The sequence below is a fragment of the Cryptomeria japonica genome, chromosome 7, assembly GCF_030272615.1.
Source record: "Cryptomeria japonica chromosome 7, Sugi_1.0, whole genome shotgun sequence".
Classification (NCBI taxonomy): Eukaryota; Viridiplantae; Streptophyta; class Pinopsida; order Cupressales; family Cupressaceae; genus Cryptomeria; species Cryptomeria japonica.
Genome location: NC_081411.1, coordinates 43,331,983 through 43,358,609, shown reverse-complemented (window position 1 = coordinate 43,358,609; position 26,627 = coordinate 43,331,983). Strand labels below are relative to the sequence as shown.

The following is a 26,627-nucleotide window of genomic DNA, read 5'->3' as shown; positions in this document are numbered from 1 at the left end:
ATCCAATCTCTCGAGGGGGCATATCATTCCCTTCTTGGGGCAACTTTGTATCAGTTCATCTTATCTTCTTTGAAACAACGCGACAAGCTGCATTGTCTCAAAGAGGGGCAAACTGTAGACACCTAAAATTGTCCTGTCTAATTAAATAAATATTTTATTTATTTAATTATTTTATCCTAATTCTTCTATTAATTAAATGAATCTTTATTTATTTAATTAATTCATTAATCCCCTTCTAAGCCTTTCCTCATTTAAATAAATACTTTTATTTATTTAAATAGTCCTTTTTCATAAATTAAATAAATATTTTATTTATTTATTTGATCCCATTTATTCTATTAATTAAATGAATATTTATTTATTTAATTAATTCATTAGCCTTTTCTACCTATGACACATGTCATTCATCTCTTAATTCCTACACTACCTACTCTCTTATTATTTTCTTATTTCTTTTACCTACCCTTTAATCTTAGCCGACCATCTATCTTTTACACCTCTCAATCTTATCCCTCCATTTCTTATAGTGTCTTCTATATAAGAGGATGATTCCTTCATTATCAATCCTCCTAGCACTCCCAAACACTTCTAGCATTCAAACTTTCATATGCGATCAAGCCTACTTGCAACCACATTTCCGTTCTTTGTTGAGCTCTTGTGCACACATAAAATCTGAGAGCAAATATATCAAGCAAGATCAATGGAGATAGGAAGAATGGAGATTCAAACCCTATTGGACATGTGATGGTATCATCTTTATGATTTTGTTGATTTTCATTGTCTTAGGCAATCTTCATGTGTTATGGTGGATCTTTGTTGTCGTTAGGCTAGGGTTTTATGGTTGAATCTATTTAGTCTTTCAATATTATTGTTTCCATTATCCACTTTCACCATAAACACATTGTAGTATTTAATATTTATTTCATTATTTAACCCTTAATCAATAATTAATTAAATTAATATTTAATTAATTCATCTTAACCCTCCTCTCCTATTAATTAAATAAATTATTCAATTTATTTGATTTAATTCACTTAACCAAATTCAAACCATTAATTAAATAAATAAATCATATTTGTTTAATTAAATCTTCTCTCACATTTAAATAAATTAATATTTATTTAAATCCCCCAAAATCCCATCTCTCACATTTAAATAAATTAACATTTACATAAATCACCTTTATCCTCCACCCACTTGTAGTTTCCTACAAATGCAAGTTGTACAACTATTTTAAATAAATAAATTATTTATTTAATATCCTATTTATCCTCACCCACTTGAAACCTTTAATAGTTTCCCTTAAAGTCTTCAAACTTAATGGCTTCCTTCTAAAGTCTTCTCAAGCCTTTCTTGGCTTCCCTTAAAGTCTTCAAACTTAATGGCTTCCTTCTAGAGTCTTCTCAAGCCTTTAATGGTTTCCCTTAAAGTCTTCAAATTCAATGGCTTCCTTCTAGAGTCTTCTTAAGCCTTTAATGGTTTCCCTTAAAGTCTTCAAGCATTTAAATGCTTTATCTTCCTTCTTCTCATGTAAATAAATTAAGATTTATTTAAATAAAATCCAAAATTCACATTCACATTTAAATAAATTAATATTTATTTAAATATCTATCCAAATGCAAATTACACCATTTAATTGAAATAAATGATTTTATTTTAATTGAAAATCCCAAAATTCCTCCCACTTGCATTCTCCTACAAAATCCACTTGCATGCCTAAATCCCTTCTAGATTCTTCTAACTCCTTCTAATTAGCCTAATCCTATCCTAATCATTGTCACATTCCTAAATAAAAGGAAGTCACTCCTCAAAAACCTCCAAAGTCTTCAATAACCATTAAAGGATTTATGTCTTCAAATGGTTAACCTCTAAAGTCTTCCAAACCATTAAAGACTCTTACATAACCATTTATGGTTAACTCACCTTTTACCTTTGGTCAGAGACTTTCCTCTAACTTAACCATCCTTTTGACTTATGGGTCTCTTCAAAGCTTTTTTTTCTTTGACTAAGGTAACCATTTAACCCTTGCACATTCATTTATCCCTTGGATAAAAGGAATATCCATTAACCTAACCCTAACCCAACCCCCTAGGGTAACCATCATGTCCCCTCAAGCATTTAATGCTCCTTATCTCTCCTCTCAAACCTCCTCATGGTGACATTTGTCAACATGGGATTGGGTTGAAAGTCTCACATGGATTGAATATCTTTCAATCCTAACCCTTGTTAAGATTTCTCAATCTTAACCCTTCATTTCCCCATTTCTTCTATAAATAGAACCCCTCTCCTAAAGAAAAGAAGGAAGCATTAGAGTATTGTTGTTATACTGATATTAGCATAGAGATTTTTCATAGCATCACTATCTACACTTGCATAGATTTTGCTTATCATATTCAACCATCTTGAATCTCCATATGGCATCCATGACTAGTGCTAAAAGCTGAGAGCTACACTCATGTGGAACTTGGAGAGGAGAGGAACAAGGGAGGAGAAACTATGAGCATCTTGATTAGCATTTGGAGGAGTATAGTTTATCTATTCTATGTTTGTATGCTTTCTATTTCATGCTTAATATCTCTCTTGATATGCCTGTTTAGGATAATCTTTTGTTGCTAACACTAACGTTTGTTTCTTGTGCTCTTGTGTGTGTTGCCATCAAACAGATTCTCTAATCCTTTTTTGCAGAGCATCACACATAATATTGAGTCTGATTCTGATCAAGAGGATGAATAACCTATTATACAATTGGCATGAAGGAGAGTTGAGAAAAAGAAAAGAAAGAAATATGTTCGACTTGGGAAACACTCACAGGTGCTTGAACAAGAACAGGTGGATCCTATGGATGTGGATGAGTAAAATCTATCAGAGAAGCAGTCGGTTGAAGGGGAGAGAGAACAAGATGAGCCTAATTATGAACATGATGAAAGATTGGTTTTAACTCCTGAGGACCAAGAAAATTTGTTGAAGGAAATAATAGTTGAAGGAGGATTGAAAGAGACATATAAAGATGATAAAGGGTTTGAATAAGAAGTGAGTGAGAGGTAAGGAGAGTTGCATAAACAACAACAATTAAATTTTGATATGGCTCTCCAAACAAACCAATCTCAACAGAGTTCTTCAACCCAAGATGTTCAATTTCCCGAGCAAGAAGAGGATAAAGGTAAGAGTCAAGAGGAAGAGAAAGATGAAGGAGAAGAACAATTATGAAAGGTGCACAAGGTGACTATGGAGATCATATAACATGAAGGTGATAAGGATGAAGACACACCATAGTGGTTAAGCTTCACCTTTGAGAAGAAGAAGAAAGTAGTACTACCAAAAATCACCTTGTAGCAAGCAATCACTGAATAGCCAAGGAAAACAAAGAAGGCGAAGACCATACATCATTTGTCTAGAACTAGTTCTGGTGAGGTGATTGCCAATATTGTAGCTCCTATACAAGTTGAAGGGGAAATCTCCCTAAAATACCAGGTTTCACAAGTTAGATTGGGTAATAGACCGAGTGGGGAGAATTGGATACTTTGGAATTTTCCACTAGAGCAGTAAGGAGCAGAATAGAGAAAGAAAACGGTTCTCAGGCAGAAGCTAAAGAATAATTGTAACAATATAATAAACTATTTGTAGAAATGGGCAAGCCATTGGATGTATGTGTAGATGATAGTTTACCTTCGACTTCATCACTTCCGGAAGGTGATGTGAGAACACTCATTAAAGTGAGAAAGGTGGTCACAACTACAAAAACTTGGTGTAATGGTGGGTCCAATTTATAGATGTGTAAGCTCACCAAACATGGATAACAATTATTCTTTTTAAGTATCAAATCCAAAATGTGATCTAATATGAGACGAAACAATTAGTTTTAAAAATTACTCTTTCTTCAACATACATCCTACAACAAATGATTAGTAGTTTTTTTTTTGTTTTTTTTTTAATCTTTGATAAGTGTAAAAGATGCAAAACCAAAGAGGATTAGTAAAATCTGAAAATGACAATACTTATAGTGGAGATGTTTAAGTGTAGGTGTAGATGGTGAAACTTTTGTGCAAACATTGATTTAGCCTCTACACAAAGTCAAATTAAAAAAGCCATTTTTTTACAAAAATAAGAAAAACAGAAAAAAATTTAAAAATTCGTAAAGTAGAAACATCGATTTATAAGCACAAACATCTCATCATTTGCACAAACATCGATTGATTCTCTACAAAAAAAAAATAGTAATAAAATTCAAAATATGTACTATTTCAAAAAAAAAGTGGCAAATGTTTTGATTCACAAAAATAAAAGTGACAACATGAAATATTTTTTTTTGTGTTTTTATAACAATATATGGTTTTTTTGTTTTCAATAAGAAATATTGCACATAAATATGTCAAATAGAGATGTTGATTTCTCTAGGCAATGATGTTGAAACCATGTTACAAACGTTGATCTATAGACAAAGACGTTAAAACTCAGGATTTGCAAAAGAACAGAGTTAGTTCCAAGCAGACACATCATTTCTATTGTGCAAATGTTGATGCACAAGCACATACATCAAATCAAGGTAGGGATGTTGATCCATGACTTGTGAAAACCTTCACAAAAACTAGCAAAAATATTAAATTAAAAGGATTTGGGGTGCCACCAGGCATGCCAAAATGAAGTGTATAAAATGGTAAAGGGTTAAATGCATAAACTAAACATGAAATAAAATAAAATAATTTAAACTAACAAATAACCTTTATACCTTCTTTCTCTTTTTCTTTGATTGAGCTTGAAGTGGCATGTGCCCAATGCTCCACTTGATTTGCTTCTATGAAGAGCGATTTGTGGATTGCTCTCTAGTACTCAATAAAAGTGATTTGGACTCAGACTTGCGTTGGATGATTAAGTGTGATGAAATTTGGGCATTATGAGGGTATGATAGTGTTGGTATCCAAGAACACTGAAAGGGGGGGGGGGGGGCGGTGAATCAGTGTTCTACCGGTATGATCAATTTTAACCTTATTAAAGCACGCATACACCAACCAGTATACCGATACATATAGAATTGAAAGAAGTAAAGCAACCAATAAGCCAATCAAATAAATGAATACCATAAAACACAAAATTATATGTGAAAAACCTCAAAGAGGAAAAACAACAGTGGGATTTATGACCCACAATATCAATCCACTCGCCATATGAAGAGATATCACAAAATATAGGGGCTTGTACTTGCAGGAAGTCTTACAACCTAGAGCACACTGCTCAATCACAAAAGGAGCCTCATTGACTATATATAAATCTAGACTACAATCCACATAAATGAATGAAGTACTAAGATAACATCTTCTATGCCAGAATATAGTTCCGATTAAGCTCTGTCTGTTCCAGTTTGAAACCCTAAACCCTTGACTGGAATAACCCTTTACAAAAATATCCTCTCATACATAATCTCTCTCATATATTTTGCATCTTCTATCCATCCATATTTGCATCCTTATCATCATCTACATATATCAAAATGATCTAATCCAACTGACCTATATACCCTATACAATTTATCATGCCTTATGTCAGCTTAAAATAATAATTACAATATCGATATATATGTCGGCTAGATAACATAAATACATGAATATAAAAAAAAATTGCCGATGCCAGATCCAAAAGATGTTAGCCTCCAATATCGATAACCCGATTCTAAACCATGTCATCCCGCATTACCGGTAACCAAAGAAATCCTTCCATCATGCCAGTGTCGGTGTTGGTGTTGGTGTCAGTGCCAGTGAAGTTTCTATGAAGTGCTTACTGGTACACAATTGAACCAAAACATGAAGCTAGAACAAGATACCATGTTGCCATAAATCAAAACATAGTAAAACCAACCAATTGAGTGTCAATTGCCAACAATCTCCCCCTTTGACATTGATGGCAACACTCATGTGAAAAATGATCATGGTTTCATCTGTCGATTTCATCTCGAACCTGCTCCTCTTGAGTTGAATATTCATCAATAGAAAACACTCCACACTTCCATAGTTTTCCATCTATATACTTCCCCTAATGTATAAAATTCCCTTTTTTTCTTTTTCACATCAATAACTCTCCCCCTTTGACATCAATTCCATCATAAATTCCAAAAAGAATACCAAAAATCCAAAACTAGGATGAAGAATGAAAAGACTGTAGAATGAATATCCCAAAAATATCTTATCGAAGCTTAATATATTTAAAAATATCCGGATATGCCTTCTCCAATAGCTCAAGATAAGAATCCCAACTGGATTTAAAAGTGTCGAAAATAGATACAAGTTTATTTATCATATGGGCAAATGACTCTTTCTCATTTAAGTCTGCCGATGTGGGCTTACAAACCATATCTATACACTCCTTGTTATGTACACTGAGTGAATCCAACTTGGGACTCACCAAACCTCTAAGACTTCTGGCTCTTCTTATGATTTTGTCTTTTTCTTTCTCAAGAGTAGAAACTTGGGCTTCCAAAACCAAAATCTGACCATCAATGGATGTAGTCAATGAAGTTAATCCATCAAAAGAATTGGCTATACTTGCAATTTTCTCCTAAGATTCCTTAATCTTCTTATCCAAATTAAATGTAAGAAAATTTGAGTTACAACATACTCTGTAAATATTTGTACACTGCTTTAAAGAATTATCTATCAGTTTCAACTTATCATTTATTTCCTTCCTTTTAGACTCAATCATTTGATCAAATCTAGCTCCCTTTGCCAGTGTGAACCTCTCCAGTGCTTGTCAGTTTAATATCTACTGCAAGGATTGAAAATCCTTTGAAATGTGCTCAGTGATTGTCTTGAGCTTGCCAGATGGGCTCGCTTCTCTATCAAACTTGCACTCCGGGACTAGTCTATGCAAAACTGTGATAGACTGATCAATAATCCCTTTACCCATAGATCCCTCCATCATTTTCTGTGCAACCATCATCATGAGTTTAGTAGAACTCATCTCGGTTATGCTTTTATTTTCAACCTGCGAGGTGTCAATTGACAACAATGATGGACTCACTATCGGTTCCCTGCCGAATTCCCCTTTCTTCTTTTCTAATGATTTAACCTTTATAGTTTCCTCACTTGCACTGGTGGCTTTGCCACTTGGTACAGTCTCAGTAACTGTCGATTCCTCCCTAGGAACTATATCCTCATCCTGTACATTTGTATCTAGAGGACTGTTGTCCTCAACATTAGTATCATGTACATTATCAACCTTAACACTCTCTGTATTTGCCTATACATTTGTATCTACCGGGGGCTTAATTTCCACTATCTTAATGTTTTTCAAAATTGAGGATGAATTACCCATAGTACCCTTTCCTTTTCCTTCAACTGGGACATCTGCAATATTTGTTTTTGATTATGGTGAAGTATAAAAGCCACGGTTCTCTTCAAAGAACTTAACCCATGCCTTGTGGGTCTCCTTCACTATCTTATTTACTCTACCTAATATAAGACTTATTATTCTATGTTCATTGTTAAAGATTTTCCTATCTACAACCTCAAGTGTCTTATCCATCTCCTTTGGAGCAATAGAAACCCAAACAAATAACAACTCTTGAATCTTTATATGCTTGTCTTCTTGCATTGCTAATAGTCTCCTAGCATCTAACATGTCATACAATTCTGTCAGTATTTGGTTTTCAATTTCTATCAAGGCTTTCTTATAATATCCAAATATAACAATAATGCTTCCTCTACCTCTCTTTGTTCATCATCTTCTAAATGTTCATAATAAAATTGTACATTCTTTAACATACCATCTTTAGTAATCATATCAACTAACTCTGCACAAGTCTTTGGTGGAATGATAGTTACATTACTAGATTCAATTGCCAGATCAATGTCACCCTTCTTCTTCCTTCTTCCAGTACCGGATGGAGCTGAAAGTGTTTCTTTTGGAGCTCATTTAGATGTACCAGTTACTTGAATGTAACTTTCCTTACCGGTTTATTTTTAGCCTCTACCTTGGTTTATTTTGTTTTCTTCCTTATTACCCTTTTGAATGTCAGGGGTGTGTCATCTTCAGATGCAGATTCTACTGCAATAGGCTCAATGAATACTTCTGGTTCTTTTCTCTTCCTGGCTTTCTCTGGGACAACATCAATCAATGCTTTGATGTCCTATGAAACCTTTTCAACCAATTTACTTGCCTTTCCTTCTTGCTTCTCTCTCTTCTTCCAATTGAACTTAGTTTCAACCTCTTGTGTCTTCTACTTAGCAGTACCATAGGGTTTCTCAACTTCATCAATAGGTGCATCAATCAACATCTTTGCATAAGCATCTAAAATCTATGTATCAACTTCATAACCCATCTCCTCAATCCAGATCTTCTAGGGTTTGACCGCTTCCATGAGTGTTTCATCTTTCTTTACCATGAAGCATATGTTAGTTGAGTATTTCTCAACAATGTTCTTAGGAATCCTTTCTCTAGATTTCACATCCTTCTGGAATTCCTTAAAATAACTCCATAATTTGTCATCTCTTTGACTACCTAATTTAGCAATTGACTGTTTTAGTTGCCTCCCTACTGGGATATCAAATGCCCATTGTCTCTTCCCAAAATCGGGAGTCTCATTGATAAAAAATAGAATTAAACATACAATTAGGTTACCATACCAGAAAGTCCCTTTCTTTTCTCCTTTAATCTTTTCTAGGTTTATCAATAGTTCATCTAACATCCAACCACATAGATCCAATTTCTCATTTTCTCTCATCATCTTATAAGTTGTGAAAATGCAGGAGCTAGAAATAGAATTTAGTTGATTTGATTTAGTTACCTTGTAACTGATGACCATGCTACCAAATCTGATGTCTGTGTCAGTGATAGTACTGATTCTGATAGATCACATGTTTAAAGTTGCACCGGTAATCTTGTTGACATGATCATTAGAAACCTTCTTATCTGGATGCTACCTAACCTGTGGTAAACCGGTGATTGCCTTGATAGCCTCCTTTGTAATCTTATATGGTCTGTCTAACCAAATAAAATCTCCATACACTCTACTCAAAACATACCTAACGTTTCATCTTCGAATTCCAGAAAGTCCAGAATGCCGGTAAACCCTAAATCCTCAATGTGCTTGTACTCGAGGGCTTAATATTTCCATAATCTCCCATTAGCTCATTCATGTACATGCTCTTGATATCAGTCGCTCCCAAATCCTCAATGTGATAGTGAATGTAAGCTCTTACATATTTGACATATACAACTCCTTCTGAGACATGAGAAAAAGTGCCAACCAAATCATCCAGGGTAGCCACATGCAGATGTTGCTTGAAATTCGGTCTAGGATGGTCTTTAACCTCAACAATAGTCAGATTTGCAATAAAGATAGGTACAAATGATGATCCCGCTTCCATGATTGAAGATAAACACATATGAATCACTGCCAGTGAAAAACCCTAAAGACTTCTTCCAATTGCTGGTGAAATCACTCAAGAAGATATCTAATCGCACTGAATTGCCCTTAATTTCTCTGATCACTCTTAATCACTCTGAATGCAAGGTGATGAAAAATGAAGTAGATTCAACCTTTTATCCATCAATGACTTCTGGTGGAAGATACTAGATCCCGATCAAACATCTCCAATGTCTGGAACATTTTCCATTACCTCTTCCTGGGACATATGCAACATCTTCATAAATTTTTGCCTACCCCTAAGGTATCTGCCTTAGTTACCAGATGAGCTTCCTGTTGGTGCAGTAGCAACTTCCTCAGCTGGATAAGTAACCGGTGCATTCCCATCTACACATTGTTCTTCTAACTTCCTGACCCATTTCTGGGTATGATCTTGTTGAATTTCATTAACCTTTTCTTTCCCTTTCTCATTTGATCCTCCATTACCAATCGGTAGATTTTTGCTTCTACAAAATTTAGCAATATGTCCAACCTCATTACATTCATAATATGTAACATTGTTCTTTTGAATTGCTTTGCTAAAACTGGTATAATTTCTTGACCTGCACTGATTAGCCATATGTCCAAATTTTCCACATGGATAACATTTTACATTCATTCTATAATATTTTGATTTATGACCATTCTTATTGCATTTAGAACATTAATCGAGAGCAGAATTATTGTTCTGATTTGCTCTGTTTCTACATTGCCTAGCCATGTGACCAAATTTATTCCAAACAAAACATCTACCATTAAATTCATAAGCATTGAACTGCCTTACCGGTGCCTTATGCTTTTGATCTTCATTAGCAGTACCAGAACTATGTCCTTCTTCAAATCCAAGTCCACTGGAATCTCCATTCTGCCTTTGTCTCTTTAATAAATCATCTAGCTGTGTTGAACTAATCTTGAATTTTTCTCTATACTCACTTGCAATAGTTAGATCATCTCTCAGAATTATCATTTGTCTCTCAAGCTCTTGTTCATTACTCTGAGATTGTACTAAATTAGTTCTCAACATATCATTCTCATGAACCAACCTACCACATTCTTCAATTTTTTTTTCAAAGATACAACAAGATTTTATTCCTTTTTCTTCCGGTCTTTAATCTCTTTAGACATTCTCATAGTTATAGCTTGCATTTCATTTCTCATGACCATGTTCTCTCGACTCAACTTCTGACACTATTCCTTAAGTGCATCTTTCTCTTTATCATCCCGATTTTGCAAAATTTCCTTCCTCCTAGCTTGAACAGATGACAACCTCTCCTGTAGGAAAAGAATGAATTCCTGAGCAGAAGTCAATTTATTTTGTAATTTTAAGTTCTTCATCCTTTCAACATCATAATCTTCAAGTGCCATCTCAAGTTTCTTTTTCAAACCCATATCCATGGATTCCTGATTCAGGATCTTCCTCAAGCTGTTAAACTTCCTCCGAGGTACAATGCTCTAATACCAATTGTTGGAATCCAAGAACACTAAGAGGTGGGGGTGAATCCGCGTTCTATCGGTATGATCAATTTTAACCTTATTAAATCATGCATAAACCAACTGGTATACCAATACATATAAAATTGAAAGAAGTAAAGCAACCAATAAGCCAATCAAATAAATGAATACCATAACACATAGAATTATCCGTGGAAAATCTCAAAGAGGAAAAACCACAGTGGGATTTATGACCCACAATAGCAATCCACTGGCCATATGAAGAGATATTACAAAATATAGGGGCTTGCACTTGCAAGAAGGTTTACAACCTAGAGCACACTACTCAATCACAAAAGGAGCCTCATTGACTACATATAAATCCAGATTACAATCCAAAGAAATGAATGAACTACTAAGATAACATCTTCTATGCCTAAATACAGTTCCAGTTAAGCTCTGTCTATTCTGGTCTGAAACCCTAAACCCTTTACCGGAATAACCATTTATAAAAATATCCTCTCATACATAATCTCTCTCATATATTTTGCATATGTTATCTATCCATATTCGCATCCTTATCATCATCTACATATATCAAAATGATCTAATCCAACTGACCTATATACCCTATATAATTTATCATGCCTTATATTGGCTTACAAAGATAATTACAATATCAATATATATATGTTGGCTAGATAACATAAATACATGAATATCAAAAAAAATTGTTGATGCTAGATCCAAAAGATGTCAGCCTCCAATACCAATAACTTGATTCTAACCCATGTCGGCCTACATTTCCAGTAGCCAAAGAAATCCTTCCATCCTGCCAGTGCTGGTGCTAGTGACGTGTTTGTGAAGTGTCTGTCGGTACACAACTGAACCAAAATATGAAGTCAGAACAAAATACCATGTTGCCATCCATGACAACATATTGAAACCAACCAATTGAGTGTCAATTGCCAACAAATAGATGATTTTTGATCTCAAATGGATAGCGTAAGAATACAAAAAAGGTGGATTATTTGTGATGAGTGGGAACTCCAATTTATAGATAGGAGGGCCCAAAATGGATGGCCAGGATTGAAAAGAGATGGAGAGCTAGAATTGAAAGAAAGTGGGAGAGGACTTGATAGAGTTTTGGGGAGATCCAAGAGATTTTACATAAAGGCATTTCTTATATCCACACTTCTCAAGTACATCCAGAAGAGTTCCCCAAGTACCTTGGGAAGAGAGAAAATGAATCTAAAATTCCTTGGGAGGGGACAAGAAGAATTAAAAATTCCCAAATAAGAGGATGTGTGGGAGGAATAAGGGGATAAGGAATTTAAAATTCCTTGGGAAGAGGGAGCATGGGGTTATGCAATAATTTGACATCCTTGGAAGAGCCAAAGTTGGTGGCATTTAAGGTTTAAAGGATGGGATGGGAAAGCCATTTATAGAAAAGAGTTGTCCATTCCTAATCAAGGTGATTAGGGATGTATAAATGATTAAGGGGAGTGGTTAGGTGGGCTAATGAATGATTAGAGTGCATGTGGACAAGTTAGGAGGATGGGACACGAGGAGAGAGAATGAGTGGAGGAATATAAAATTGGAGAAAAATGTTAATCATGATTAAACTAGGATTAATTAGGCCAAATGATGGGATTAAAGGGGGTGATTTGTAAGAATCAGGGGGTTAGTTAATTAATTGGGATTAATTAACTAATTATGATTAGAGAAGAATATTGAAGTTATTGGCTAAGATTGGGAATTGAATTGATTTTAGAAGAATGGGGATTTATATAATCAATTTATAAATTAATTATATGATAGAGGGATAAAATCAATTAAATATTAATTTAACTAATTTTAATTGTCTACACATTCAATGTTTAATTTTTTAACTGACTTTTGTATTTACTAGCTCTATGTTCAAATTTATTGCATGAAAAATAGTTACCATTAAAATGATGAAGAAAACCTAGATAGGGTAGGAGAAGGTCTCCTAAAGTTCTTCAAATTCTAGATTGGACTGAAAACATTCTGGTCTTTACTAGGGCCCTTCAATTCATCCTTGACCATTTCCTCTCCTTTGTCTCTTTTGCTAGAAGCCTTAGAGCATTAACCCTTTTGAAGGCCAATTCCACCTTTTTCTTTATTCCACTTTTGAGAACTAAGCATTGCATCAAGCACTTCACTACCAGCTCTAAGTTTTGAAACTCTATCAATTTGATCCTTTGCATCTTTTAGATGATTTTTGATCTCAAATTGATCCTTTGCATAAATTGATAGTGAATAAAATTTACAAACAAAAATATCTTGTAAGTGCATTACGTATATGTATCAACTCTATAGTCATTTGCTACATTCCAAACATAGAACCTTCTGTGTCATTCTGACACACACTTATCTGACATACACCTTCCTTATTTTGGAAAAAGACAGAACACCTCATTCATCATCATAGATATTTATCAGCATATTGTATATAATATTATAGTCATTCATACATCTGTGCATAATATCTATATCAACTATACATCAAAATTAACTAGCCAAAACTCTGAAGTCAATAACAACTTCAATTGTATATCTTAGTAAGTTCTTACATGTTCACCCAATCAGATCACTTCCAAACCAATCACTCGGACCACCAACAAGCCAGATCACCTTCGAGCGAACATCTAGACCACCAATCAAATTTGAAATCAATGACAATAAAGACATATATGTGCAACAAAAGAGTCATCTAAAAATAGTCAAAACACCTTACTACTATTTTTTTTTTTAAATAATTATACACTCCAAGTGCTTCCTAACTAGAATTTATAGCTTACTTTTTATTATCAAATTTTAACAAATTTGATGTTTTGTTCAATTTTCATATCTATTTATTTAATGTTCTTATTATGGTTATCTATTGGCATGTTCATTGCACAATAAGTGTGAATGCTCGTTAAGAGTTAAAAACAAATACAAACTTAAGAGTTAGTTAAAAGTTGATAAGCGTGCAAACTTCAAAATAGAACTATATGCATAACCACAAAATAGATAATCTGTTTTCACTAAATATGAAAAATAAAATTCATTTCTAAAAATGATAAATAATAATTTTATAGAAATTAACAATAATAAATAGATAACAATTATTCTCTTAGAACTCATTTCAAACAAAACCACTCACATTCACCAAAGAATAAAAATTATCAAACCTTTTGTTTACTAAATTTATTGGTTGATATATCTATATTGAAATAAATAATGTTTTTCTTTGCGGTACAAAATAACTTGTAATAATCATTTGATTTGAATGGATTTTTTTTTATCAAGTCCTTAATAGCCCCTATATTTTCGGTGATGTTTCTAGCAGTGGGAGCAATAACCCCTTTTTATTAATATGACACTTACAATCTTAGTTTTGAAAGGGATCCTTAGGCCTAAAACTTTGAAGTCCTCAAATGTGACAAAATGAGCAATGTATGATTAAGTGACTCTTTTAAGTCCACCAATCACACAAATATTATTATATTTTTAAATCTTGCAAGAAAACAAGGACTTAATCGAACTTGAAAAGTAATTTGGATTTACAAACAACATGAAGTTGAGACTAAGATAGACTTGATAACTCTACACATCTTTGTACCTTTCAATTATCAATTATATTCCCACATCCAATATAATTCACAAATATCCCTTAGGAAGAGGGGGAGGATCATCTAAACACAATCAAAACCTTTTACTACTAGAAATTTTAAACACCTATGGGTTTCAAGTGTTTCCTAGCTACACTTTATAGCTTGCTTTATATTATGAAATTTTAATGAAATATGTATTTTGTTCAATTTTGATATTTATTTATATGATATGGTCAATGTATATACCTATCAATGTGTCCATTGCAAAATTAATATGATCACTAATTAAAAAATGAATAAATAATTAAGATGTCGAAAAATTCTAAATAATTGAAATATTGTTAGAATTGTGAAATACAAAATAAAACTATATAAATTACCACAAATAAATATTTTTATCATTAAATATAAAAAATAAAATTCAATGTAGATTTTAATTTTATAAAACTAACAATAATAAATAAATAACATTCATTCTCTTTTTAATAAATGAATCCCCACAAACCAAACCACTCGCATTCACCAAAAAGAACTAAATTCACGATTTATTCATTCCACACAGTTCGAAGAACATTTGAGAGGAGTGCATGTAGACAGTTCCATAAGAAAAAAATTAATAGAAATTTTGAACCTCTATGGACAATTCTCACTGGAAGTGAATACAAAGACGATTCCATTTATGAATGATATATCTTATCAACAATTTTACGTAAGATATGCACAGTTTTGAGCTCTTCATCTTCCTCCAACTTTACACAAAAATGAAAAACCCCCTTCAATATTCCATAATTCCTAAAATCATTTTCAATTTGCTGATAGACATTATGAAAATAGTCATTACCTACCATTGTAATTATCCATTCTCCTTGACGCACCTGAAAAATACTAGTGAGAAATTTATTTATATCCCCTACCAGAGAAGAGCCATCGACCTTTATCACAAAGCATACAATGAATGCATGCAATTTTGGCCTGTAGACACTAGTTAGTGCATAGGCTTCAATTTCAGAAAACGAGAACTGTTTTAAAGTTGACTCTGCTCCATCCACTGCCCTTCCAATCAAAACAGTAGGACGATATGACTGCACATTCTGTAATAAAAGACAAAATACTCTCAGTTCATCCACAGTAATTTCTTTTCAATTACAAATCACTTTACTTACGTAAGTATAGATTATCTTGTAAGAACAGACCAAAAAAACAAAGATGATGACCAATAATTTAAAAAACGCACTTCAAATTGATATTTACAATTCCCTGATAAAAAGGAGCATTGAAATAATTACCTTCAACTTACGAATGCAACTCCGTATTAGTGCATTGCTGCAATAACAGAAACTCATATAATTTGATACATGCCATTCTTTGACACATGATATGTTCTGCAGCTTCTCACAGTTGTGAATTATAATGCTCTTCAAACAGTTCAGTCTGTCAAGAGGTGGCACCTCCTCAAGCTCAGGACAATCAATAATACTCAACTGTCTAAGCCCAAAGTTACCTGACACACTTTTCAAATTTTGATAACCATCCACTTGAAGACGTTTCAGCTTTCCACATCCATCAATTATAATCCTTTCCAGGCAACCTGGGCCTCTAAAATCTGGCAACTCCTCTAGCATCGGACAGCCCCGAATGCTTAATTCTACAAGCTCTTCGCAACCAAACTGCACTGTTTTCAAATTTTGACAACCATCGAATTCAAAATATTTCACCTTCACATGTGTACCAAATTTAATCCTCTCAAGACACTTCAGACCACGGAGACACAAGCGATCAAACTCTTGCTTCCCACAACTACAAATTTCCAATTCTACAAGCTTACACATTCTGCACACACTTTTCAAAATCTGAAAATCATCCACTTGAAGACATTTGAGCTTTTCACATCCATCGATTATAATCCTCTCTAAGCAACTTGGCACTCTAAAACTGAGCAACTCTTCAAGCTCCGGACAGCCCTGAATGCTTAATGCTACAAGCTCCTCACAGCCAAACTGTATTGTTTTCAAATTTCGACAATCATCCACTTTAAGATATTTCAGCTTTTTACATCCATCAATTATAATCCTCTCCAAGAAACTCGGCCCTCTAAAAACTGGCAATTCTTCAAGCTCCGGACAGCCCTGAATGCTTAATGCTACAAGTTTTTCACAGCCAAACTGTAATGTTTTCAAATTTTGACAATCATCCACTTGAAGACACTTCAGATTTTCACATCTATCAATTATAATCCTCTCCATGCAACTCGGGCCCCTAAAAACTGGCAATTCTTTGAGCTCCGGACAGCCTTGAATGTTAAATTGTAGAAGCTCTTCACAGCCAAACTGTATTGTTTTCAAATTTTGACAATCATCCACTTGAAGACATTTCAGCTTTTCACATCCATCAATTATAATCCTCTCCAATAAACATGGGCCTCTAAAAACTGGCAATTCTTGAAGCTCCGGACAGCCTCGAATGCTAAATTCTACCAGCTCTTCACAGCCAAACTGTATTGTTTTCAAAATTTGACAATCATCCACTTCAAAATATTTCAACTTTACAAGTCTATCAAATTTAATCTTCTCGAGACACTTCAGACCACTGAGACACAAGTGATCAAACTCATGCTTCCCACAACGACAGATTTCCAATTCTACAAGCTTTGCAAGATTAGATATTCCTAACACACTTTTTGAATTTTGATCACAATCCACTTGAAGAAATTTGAGCTTTCCACATCCATCAATTATAATCCTCTCCAGACAATTTGGACCTCTAAAAACTATCAATTCTTCAAGCTCCGGACAGCCCCGAATGTTTAATTCTACAAGTTCTTCACAGCCAAATTGTATTGTTTTCAAATTTTGACAACCATCCAATTGAAGATATTTGAACTCTCTGCATCCATCAATTATAATCTTTTCCAGGCAACTTGGACCTCTGAAAACTGGCTCAAGCTCAAGCTCCGGACAGCCCTGAATGCTTAATTCAACAAGCTCTTCATAACCAAACTGTATTGTTTTGAAATTTTGACAGCTATCTAATTCAATATATTTCACCTTTACATATTTATCAAATGTCATCCTCTCGAGACATTTCATACCAGAGAGACTCAAGTGATCGAACTCTAGCTTCTCACAATAATAAATATCCAGTTCTACAAGCTTCAGAAGATAAGATATTCCCAGCACACTTTTCAACTTTCTACAGTAACCGATTTTGATCCTTTCAAGACAGCTCGGATGAGCAAGCCTTAGCTCCTCAAGGTCTGGACATTGAGTAATCCTTAATACGACAAGATTTGTAAGATGAGATGTTCCTATCAATCTTGTGAGTTTATTACAATATAGAATAGTAAGTGACTTTAAGCTATTTACACTTCTTAAATTCACTTCCATAAGATTTCCCATGTATTCAAGTGTGATCGAGTCAAGGCTGGGATAGTGAATTCCACTAATTAATATCTTGGACATAAAATATTCACCGCTAATCACAAGCTTTTCAAGGCTTTCAAAAAATCCATTTTCTAAACTATCTGAAATTCCTGATAAATCTGGAAACTCTTTCAAAGAGTTTTCATAAATCAGCAGCTCTTTCAAGCGGGAAGATGCCTGATATTCAAGATAAAATTTGTGTAAAGACTTCAATGATTTAAAAAAAATAGTTCAGAGGCAACCATAACATAAGGAATTCCACAATACAGTTTTAAGGGAATTTAATTTTTAACATAGAATATCAAAATACCTCTATGTTATTCTCCCACAACGTTTTGAGCTGTCCAGAATGGATTTCTAGATGATGCAGATTTTGAAGAGGAATCCATGAAGGAATACTTGATTGTTCCGTGGAATTCCCCTCGAGCTTGAGCCATAGCAAGGAAGCTGACGTCTCAACACAATTATCTGATTGGCCTAAAAAGAATGTAACTTGAGAACCAATGGAATTGTCAAAAATGGAGTGGAAACACCTCATATTGGTTTTGGTGAGGACATTTTTGAAACCCATTAAAGCCTGCAGACAAAGAAGAATCTCAATTTTCCATTAATATAGCTAGTCACAAGTTAAGATTTGTAATATTACAGCATTAAGATAAAATTTGAGAGGATAACAGACATACCGAAGATTTCAGATCTTGAGGACGCCACAGGCGTTGGGGAGGGCTGAGCTCAAGTGCCATTTCTCTTCCCAAGTCCCTCAGGTGGTCATGCATTCTCAATAAAATTACATCTCCCCGAATCTCGTTGATTTCTTCCACAAGGCATTTATCTTTGAGTGTCTCCAGTGCATGTTGAGCATTCCATCCTGATGCCTCCCATACTCTTTCGGCCGTACCCTTTGATATGCCCACAAAAAAACAGGCAATATCCATGAAAACCTGTTTTTGTTCATCATCCAATGCCTCAAAGCTTATTTTCAATCTTTGCTTTACATCTCGAGGCAGCATCATTCTAGCTTTAATCAATTGTGACCTCCAATAACTGTGAGCTCTACCATGAACATGCCGGCCGAGAACCTGGAGAGACAGAGGTAACCCTCCACACACGTCTACAAATTCATTAACCAGTGACTCGTACCCAGTACATGGATGGGATTGGCCAAAGGCATGCCAACAGAAGAGTTTCCTCCCGTGGTTTTTATCCATTCCTTTTAAATTATAACCAACAGTTATCCCTGCGGCAAGAAGCACCCCAACGTCCCGGGTTGTCACAATTACCAGAGCTTTCTTTATGCTAGATTTTTTTAAGATATCCCTTACCAGTAGAGCGTTTAACTGCTGGACATGATCGATATCGTCTACAACAATTAGGAAGCTTAAATGCCCAGGGCTCCTTTGTAGATTATCTTTGAGATAGCTTGTTCCTTCCTCTGTACTTGTAAAATTGAGATGGCGTGTGTCAAAGAGATCTTTGAGAAGCTTAAGTTGCAAAGAAGGTAAGTTGCTTCTCGCATATGCTTCTCGCACATCAAACAGAAAACTTGCTCTAGAATAATTAGACATCTTTCGGTTAAACAATTCTTTTGCAAGAGTTGTCTTGCCCGACCCACCCATTCCAAAAATGCCAACTACCACAACCTTATTCTTCACAGTCTGCAGTCTGCACTGGTTTTCAAAATCTTGTACAAGTTCATCAAGGCAACGCCTTTCAAAATCTTCCACAAGGTTGTTAAGCCCCACTGGATATTCAGCAACATGAAACATGTTTTCCTTTTTACCTCTTCTTGCACTGCTACTATTATGTTTTTACAGTCACTGAATCTTTAAAAAACGAAAGAAAAATTACATAAGAAAATAGTTAACCTCATTTGAAGGAACAATATACTTATACGAATTACAACTACCAAAACACAGAAATGTTACCTGTCAAATTCTTCCCCAGCTATTAATGAAAGTGACTGAAGAGTTTCTTTCCACTGGTTATGCTTCTCCAAGTACCTGCCCTTTTCCTCATATTTCTTGAATGCATCAGCGTATGCTCCCTTTTCAATGTGGCGGAGGTCACTAGGCCTCACTTCGTAAAACACAGGAATAATTTTGGCCTGGCTGTTTAACATGAGAACTAGCTCAGCCAGGCACCAAGGTGACTCTGCATATCTTTTGGAAAAGATGGTTATGTGTACCTTAGCAGAGCAGATGGCAGTCTCGATGGTAGAAGGAAAAGAATTTCCAAGTTCCTTCTCTTCCTTATCAAGAAACACCCGTAGTCCCAACTGCTGAAGAGAGTTGTAAAGCTGAGTAGCCAAAGTTTCTTTGACATCGGGACCTCTGTGATTTATGAAAACATCGAACAATCTTGAAGATTCAGAAACCTTCCTTCTTTTGCCAGAAGGTTCTATTCCAGAGAAGGCATTAAATTCCTGATTTTGTTGCTGAGATGATGAAGAAGACGCCATTGATTCCAACATTAATCACTCGTTGAAAGAAAGAAAAAAAATAAAAAATGCAGGGAGAAATAGATTTGATTGCAGTATGCAGAAAGAAATACGAGCTCATATCAAAAGAGGAGGGCAGAGTGAATTATATTTAATTAAATCATTGTGCAGGCGAATTCAGCCCTTTCCTCGAAAGAACGAGGAAAAGAAATTAGGTATACGTTTCGAAATTAGACAAGCGCCGACCTGTGGAGGGAAAAGGGAAGGAAAATGCTTTGGGTGTAGACAACTCATTACGTGGACGAAAAAGATTGGTTCTGTTTAAAAGCAGACGTATAATTGAGAGACTTGGTGCGTTTGGGACCCTTTCGGTGCCGTGTTGAGTAGGATAAATAATGCAACCAGATTTTCTGGAAGATATAATATTTTGTAGAAAATTAGAGATTTTATAATAATATCATAGAAGAAAATATTTTTTATTAGTTAAATTAGTATATATTTGTTAATTTTAAATATTTATGTTGATAAAATGGTTTAATATATTGATAAATAGTATATATTTCTTTTAAATTTATTGAAGAAGAAGACTATTCTCTAGAGTTTGTAAGAGGACTTTTTTTTTCTTGAGAATTAAATAAAGTATCATCAAGAATTCGTGTTTTGCTAAAAGGGAAAGGTCAAGTACCATAAAGGACCAAATCAAAATGACATGAATGATTATGTTACATCTTTCGTATGGTATTCCTTCATGCTATTTCATATTTAATTATTCATAATTTAATAACTTAATTAAAAATAAATTGAAAATAGTGTAAGGTCTAAAAGTAGGGATAAATAAAATGTAAGTTGTAGATTTTAAATTTTGTACCTTGGTGTCAAGACTATCTCTTTATAACCCTCTTGTGACTTTTATTAAGGGTGGTGGACATTTTTATTACCAATTAACTATTGAAATTTAAATATGGAAGCTATACTAAAAATTATAATTGCCTCATATATTCAAAGTAATAAATGATTATTCCTAAATGTTTTGAGTGTTTTCAGCCATGGTAGTATTTAGTTTTATTTTATATCTGTTGGGGGGAAAACTTCAAGAGATCTATTTTATTGTACTTGCAGGGTGATGTATAGAATATAATAGTTCAATCACATTCAACTCAAAATATCTTCATTATGATTTTCCTCCAATTCGTGCACTCATGTTCAAGATGGATGTGTGAATACTAATCGTTGTAATATTGACTTCTTTTAGTTTCATTTGACCATTTAGAACTAATGAACGTAATTAAAATTTATCATTTTCTATTCTCTTATGTTTATTTTATTTTTAGTTTATTTTCTCAAAACCTCTTACCCTATTTTTATATTTATTGTACCAATCCTAAGCTTAAGAAAGACTAATCAAATGATGTAAATTTTATATTGCGAAAAGATTGCAAAACCATCTCTTCTGAAAGTAAACATCATGAGTTAATGAAGTGAAATCCATCTCTATTATATTAAAAAATTCATGTAGAACACAAGGAAAAGCAAAGCACAAGAAAGATCCTTCAATAACGCAATTGAAACCATATGAAAAAACATAAAACTTCATTATCAAATAAGATCTAAATCATATGGTTGGTAGGGTCACAAACATTAAAAATCTTATCAAACATTAAATAAGATTCTGTTTGTCACTGTTCCTTGATTCCTTCTTGAATGAGACGAATTTGCATTGCGTTTGTTAAGTGCAGCCACTTCAATAATTAAAGGCGGTGATTGAAATAAGTGCAAACAACCATTCCTATAATCTATTTTATAGTTTCTATTGAAAATTATTGTGATCTCACATGGCATAAGCGCAATGAAACTATTATCTATTTTATAGTTTCTATTGAAAATTATTGTGATCTCACGTCTAAAATGAAACTTATTGACTGCAGCAATATTTATTTAGTTCGCTCGTAAATTTTATCTTAAAATTGGTTGAAGGAACAAGCACGAGAGATATTAAAAGAGTTTGAAGATTCTTTCCCCTCCTTGTTTTATCTTACATATTTTATGTGCATTAATTTATTTGATATAATTTACATGTAAGTCTTGTTTAGTGACGGTGAATTTGTATATTTATGTTAATTTTTTTATTTAGTTTTGTATTTATTTTGATAGACCTTTAAGTACATTTTGTTGAGCTTGAATTGTATGTATATCTTGTTGGCTCAATGAGCTTGTCCTTTTCCAAAACGAGCTCTGAAAAATGAATATCTATCAATCCTTAACTTTAAACAAGAAGAGATCAATTATTCATGTATTGTGACTTAAACTCTTAATACTTTCAACTACCTAGAAAAATTAAATAAATTTTATCACAAATTTATAAAGAAACAGTTGGGGATAAAAGCACAATGTAGACAAAATAAAGTTGAACTATTAACAACTGGATTATGTAATTTACTATTTTTATGACTATAGAAATTCCCTCTAGAAGCCATCAAGAAATCAACTTTTAGTTCTATTTGTTTAAATGTAAATGAACGATAATATTGCAAACAATAATCAATAAGTGTTTAAATATTTTCTCTTGTATTATTTGTGAACATTCATGAGTTGAAATTCTATCACATTGATGATTTAGAAATTTTTGGTTTATGTATCCAAAATATACGGTGTACATTCATTCTAGAAAGCTTGGAGTACATTCTATAAATCTTTGATTTGACTCCTACTTTTGCATATGTAGCAAGGGATGTATTGACTCCATGAAGTGTCTTAAATGTTTATAATAATTTTTTTTGATGATGTCAACCATTAAGGGGGAAAGCCTTATGACCATGTACATGGTAGATAAAATGTCATATCTACTAATAAAAATTGAAATGAATTTAGTTAAAAATATTTTATTTGAATTCATGAATTTCATTTGAATGATTACATGTGCCCTTAATTTTTTTTTATAATATTATGATTTTATATAATTGTATACGTGTTTCATGTTTTATTGCAATAACTTGAAAATATTAGTTATTTTACATGTTGCATAATTGCATGGTCATATTCAATAACTTGGATGTTGTAAATTTTATTTAGACAAGTTAATATTCTACAATATATTTAGAACATTCAAGACACCATTTCCAAGATATTAAGTATTTTAATAGATTATTTAAGCTATTAGTTTTTATTAGAAACTATTCACATTTCAAGGTTTGACTAAACAAAATTTACAAAATCAAGTATTTTCTTTTAAATAATTATAATAAAATGGTTTCTATTGTAAAAATCAAGGATTATTTAGGTATAGAAATTTTGAAGATTTTACGCTGTAGAGGGGGGAAAAGTAAACCAACCTGAAAGACCTTTGGTACTCTCTTAGGGACTCACTCAATATACCTCTCCACTCAAGATGAGCACACAGTGTGGTAGTTGTCAAGTGTTAGTAGATCACAAGGTTTTAACAACAAAATCTAAAAGGGTACATCAAAAAGATCTTCTAGTGACCTGTGCTAACTCTCTATCCAAGGATGCAAGCATAGGTCTATTGGCAAATGCACACTCCAATGAGAAATTGTAGGTTATTGAAGGTATTGTCATTGATGGCAACCTTACAATCTTATGACACCGGCAGGCACCGACACCGAAAGACTCTACACCGGCATACAGTTCACCGACAGCAAAAAGATTGATTACTGGCACCCTGGCCGACAGGATTTTGTTTATTACTTAATGCATTTAATTGCAATATCTTTTTGTAAGCCGACACAACATATTGTAATAAGACTCATATATAAGTATGAGATCTTGTAGGATCATTTGTAAGTAAGGACATGGTAGATGGATATGATGAGTGAATATTGATGTAAGGTTTATGATTATTGCAAGAGCTTAAACCGATACCGAATCTGGCATAGCAGACGCTTTTTGTAGCAGTACATCACTTTGGATTTCTATAATCCACTTTTGTAAATTAGTGAGACTTCCTTTGTATTTGAGTAGTGAGCTCTAGGCAGTGAGCCTTCCTGCATGTGCATGCACCACATTTGGAAGTAATATTCACTTATTGGCCAATGAGCGAATATTGTGGGTCACAAATCCCACCGAGGTTTTTCCTACATCGGGTTTCCTCGCCAAAATATTGTGTTATGGTGTGCTTTCTATGTTGTGTTTACTATTCTTATTTACTGGTACACTGTTTTGAAATGCAATTCATTTAATAAGTTTAGAAAATCCATTAACTGGTTAGATATTGATTCACCCCCCCCCCTCTCAGTATCTTTGGGAATCCTAACAAGGTCATGGAGGATAATGTGACATGTTGGCATCTTTTACAAGTAGAGTACAAAGTTCTATACCAAAAAATACAAAGTGACAAAGTACGGGTTTCTGATGTGTTTTAGTTAAATAAATGCTTAATAAAAATTAAACTAACTATAAATGAGGATTGAAAAGGTAAGGGAAAGGAAGAAGAAGATTTAAATGAGTCCATGGATGAAGCCTCCAACAAAGATAACCTTTTCATCAATGACCCACACACAAAATAGAGAAACAAAAATGTTGGGGTTGTGTTTTACATGTCTACCATAGTCAGACCCTTTTTTTGTTTTGTTTCCACCTCCATAAATAGTCAAGATAGATAATGGATAAACCAATAAATGAAATAGAAAATAAAAGAGATAATATATATTCTATGGAGATAGGTAAAATGTAAGGACAAGAAGGAAGAAACTCCCCTTCCACACTCAAAAAGCAAAGAGATTTCTAGATCGAAAAAGAAGGATGAAACTCTCTTGAAGCACAAAGTGATGACAATGGTGATGGATTCTCAAGTACAAAGTAATGAAGTGAGACAAGATAAACCTTCAGAATGTGAGAGAGAAAAGAAGTGAGTAAATTTCTAGAGAGATTACATAGATTAGTTATAGTGTAAGGATGGTTGAAAGATTGATTAGAGAGAAAAAGAAAGCCCCATATGGCTAGAAAAGCAACTCGGAAGTAAATCCATTATCGGTGCATGTTGCAGGAGGCATTAGAGCTTGTACCAATTACAGGTGTAATGCTTCAATAGTCACCTTCTGATTGCATTTTTGTGTGATGCTAGAGTGGTGGGCAGATGTCTCTATAGTCAGTAGATATCCGCGAGTTAGATATTTAACAAGGTCAAAAGAAAGGACAAAAGAAAGGGTGATAGGCAAGCCAAGTAGGAAAGTGAACAATAGTTGAAGGGGTTGTCCAATTGTCTTAAAGTGGAGGCACTTATGTAGTGTAGAATTACATAAGGTACAATTTATAACAAGATATGAGGTAAAGTAAAAAGGTTGAAAATATTTTGTCCCCACTCTGGCAAGAATATCATTATAACAAGATGTGAGGTAAAGTGAAAAGGTTGGAAATATTTACCAAGATACAAAGGGGATGCAAAATCCTCTAACTGTATAGAGTTACCCCTAAGGAAGAGATTTGAACCTTTGTAAGATACCACTAGGTTGTTTCATCACAAACATGATAGACAAAAAAGAAAAAAAAGTGATAAAAAAATAATATGATCAAACATAGAGATAGCAAGATAGTGATCACTAAGATAAAAAAAAGATTGTGTTGGTACGGGTAGCAAGTTGTGCTATGCTAGATATCCATATGATATGGTGATTGATGATAAATTAGATAGTGTTTTTTACCCCACAAAGGAAATAAGATAATAAAGATCAATGAGATAGTGGCTTGGTCCCCACAAAGGCATCAAATACAAGATACAATATGTGATCATTAGATAAATAAATATTTAGATAAACATGATGCTAATGTAAATATGTTGAAATGCAGAGATATGATAGTCCCCTCTTCTAATAGTATGTGTTAGATGCATGCCATTCTAAGGAGAAGAGATGTTGTGTTACTTCAACATAATGAGGTGTTTCCGTGGAATTCCACCATGCAACAAATGACACATTATACCCACAACATAAAAAAAAACACATAGAGACATGGGAACATGATAGTTTGACGTCAAAAGAACTCACACCAATGAACTTAAATTATACATATGGCTACATATTAATTACTCATTATGGTCCTCAAAATTTTGAATTTGAAGAAGGCACATGAGAATAAATATAAAATAAAAATTTGAGTCAACATGAAAGAGATCCTAAATGAATAATTTAACAAATAGAAGAAGTGCAGGGCAAGTGCAAGGTAATGAGTCACAAATTCGCGGAAGTCCGCGCATTGGAAAATGCGCTCTTATAAACGGGGGCCCGTTTTCAAAAAACGGGGGCCCGTTTGTGCTTCGAGCTCCCGAGCCGAAAGGTAACGGGGGCCCGTTTTGTTCTAAAACGGGGGCCCGC

The 26,627-nt window shown here is 33.8% G+C and overlaps 2 protein-coding genes across 2 annotated transcripts; both read right to left on the bottom strand.

Moving 5' to 3' along the window:
- Positions 1 to 15,125: 15,125 nt before the first annotated feature.
- LOC131056237 (disease resistance protein RPP4-like) lies at positions 15,126 to 19,633 on the bottom strand. Its single transcript, XM_057990597.2, has 5 exons — positions 18,551 to 19,633; positions 18,178 to 18,444; positions 15,735 to 18,044; positions 15,324 to 15,539; positions 15,126 to 15,197 (listed from the first exon to the last, which is right to left on the bottom strand). Exons 1-5 carry the CDS (start codon positions 19,631 to 19,633, stop codon positions 15,126 to 15,128), a joined length of 3,948 nt encoding a protein of 1,315 aa, XP_057846580.2.
- A 2-nt stretch (positions 19,634 to 19,635) lies between these two features.
- On the bottom strand, positions 19,636 to 20,389 carry LOC131856388 (disease resistance protein Roq1-like; the record flags this gene model as incomplete). The annotated part of the gene is made up of 2 exons (XM_059208158.1): positions 19,793 to 20,389; positions 19,636 to 19,690 (listed from the first exon to the last, which is right to left on the bottom strand). Coding segments are annotated over exons 1-2 (600 nt in total), but the record flags the coding sequence as incomplete, so codon positions are not given.
- Positions 20,390 to 26,627: the final 6,238 nt, after the last annotated feature.

Coding starts and splice junctions, on each gene's coding strand:
- LOC131056237 (XM_057990597.2), bottom strand. CDS start 19,633: ATGTTTCATGTTGCTGAATATCCAGTGGGGCTTAACAACCTTGTGGAA. Junction 18,445..18,550: donor CTCAAGATCTGAAATCTTCG/GTATGTCTGTTA, acceptor CTTTGTCTGCAG/GCTTTAATGGGTTTCAAAAA. Junction 15,198..15,323: donor TTCTCACTAGTATTTTTCAG/GTGCGTCAAGGA, acceptor TTTTGTGTAAAG/TTGGAGGAAGATGAAGAGCT.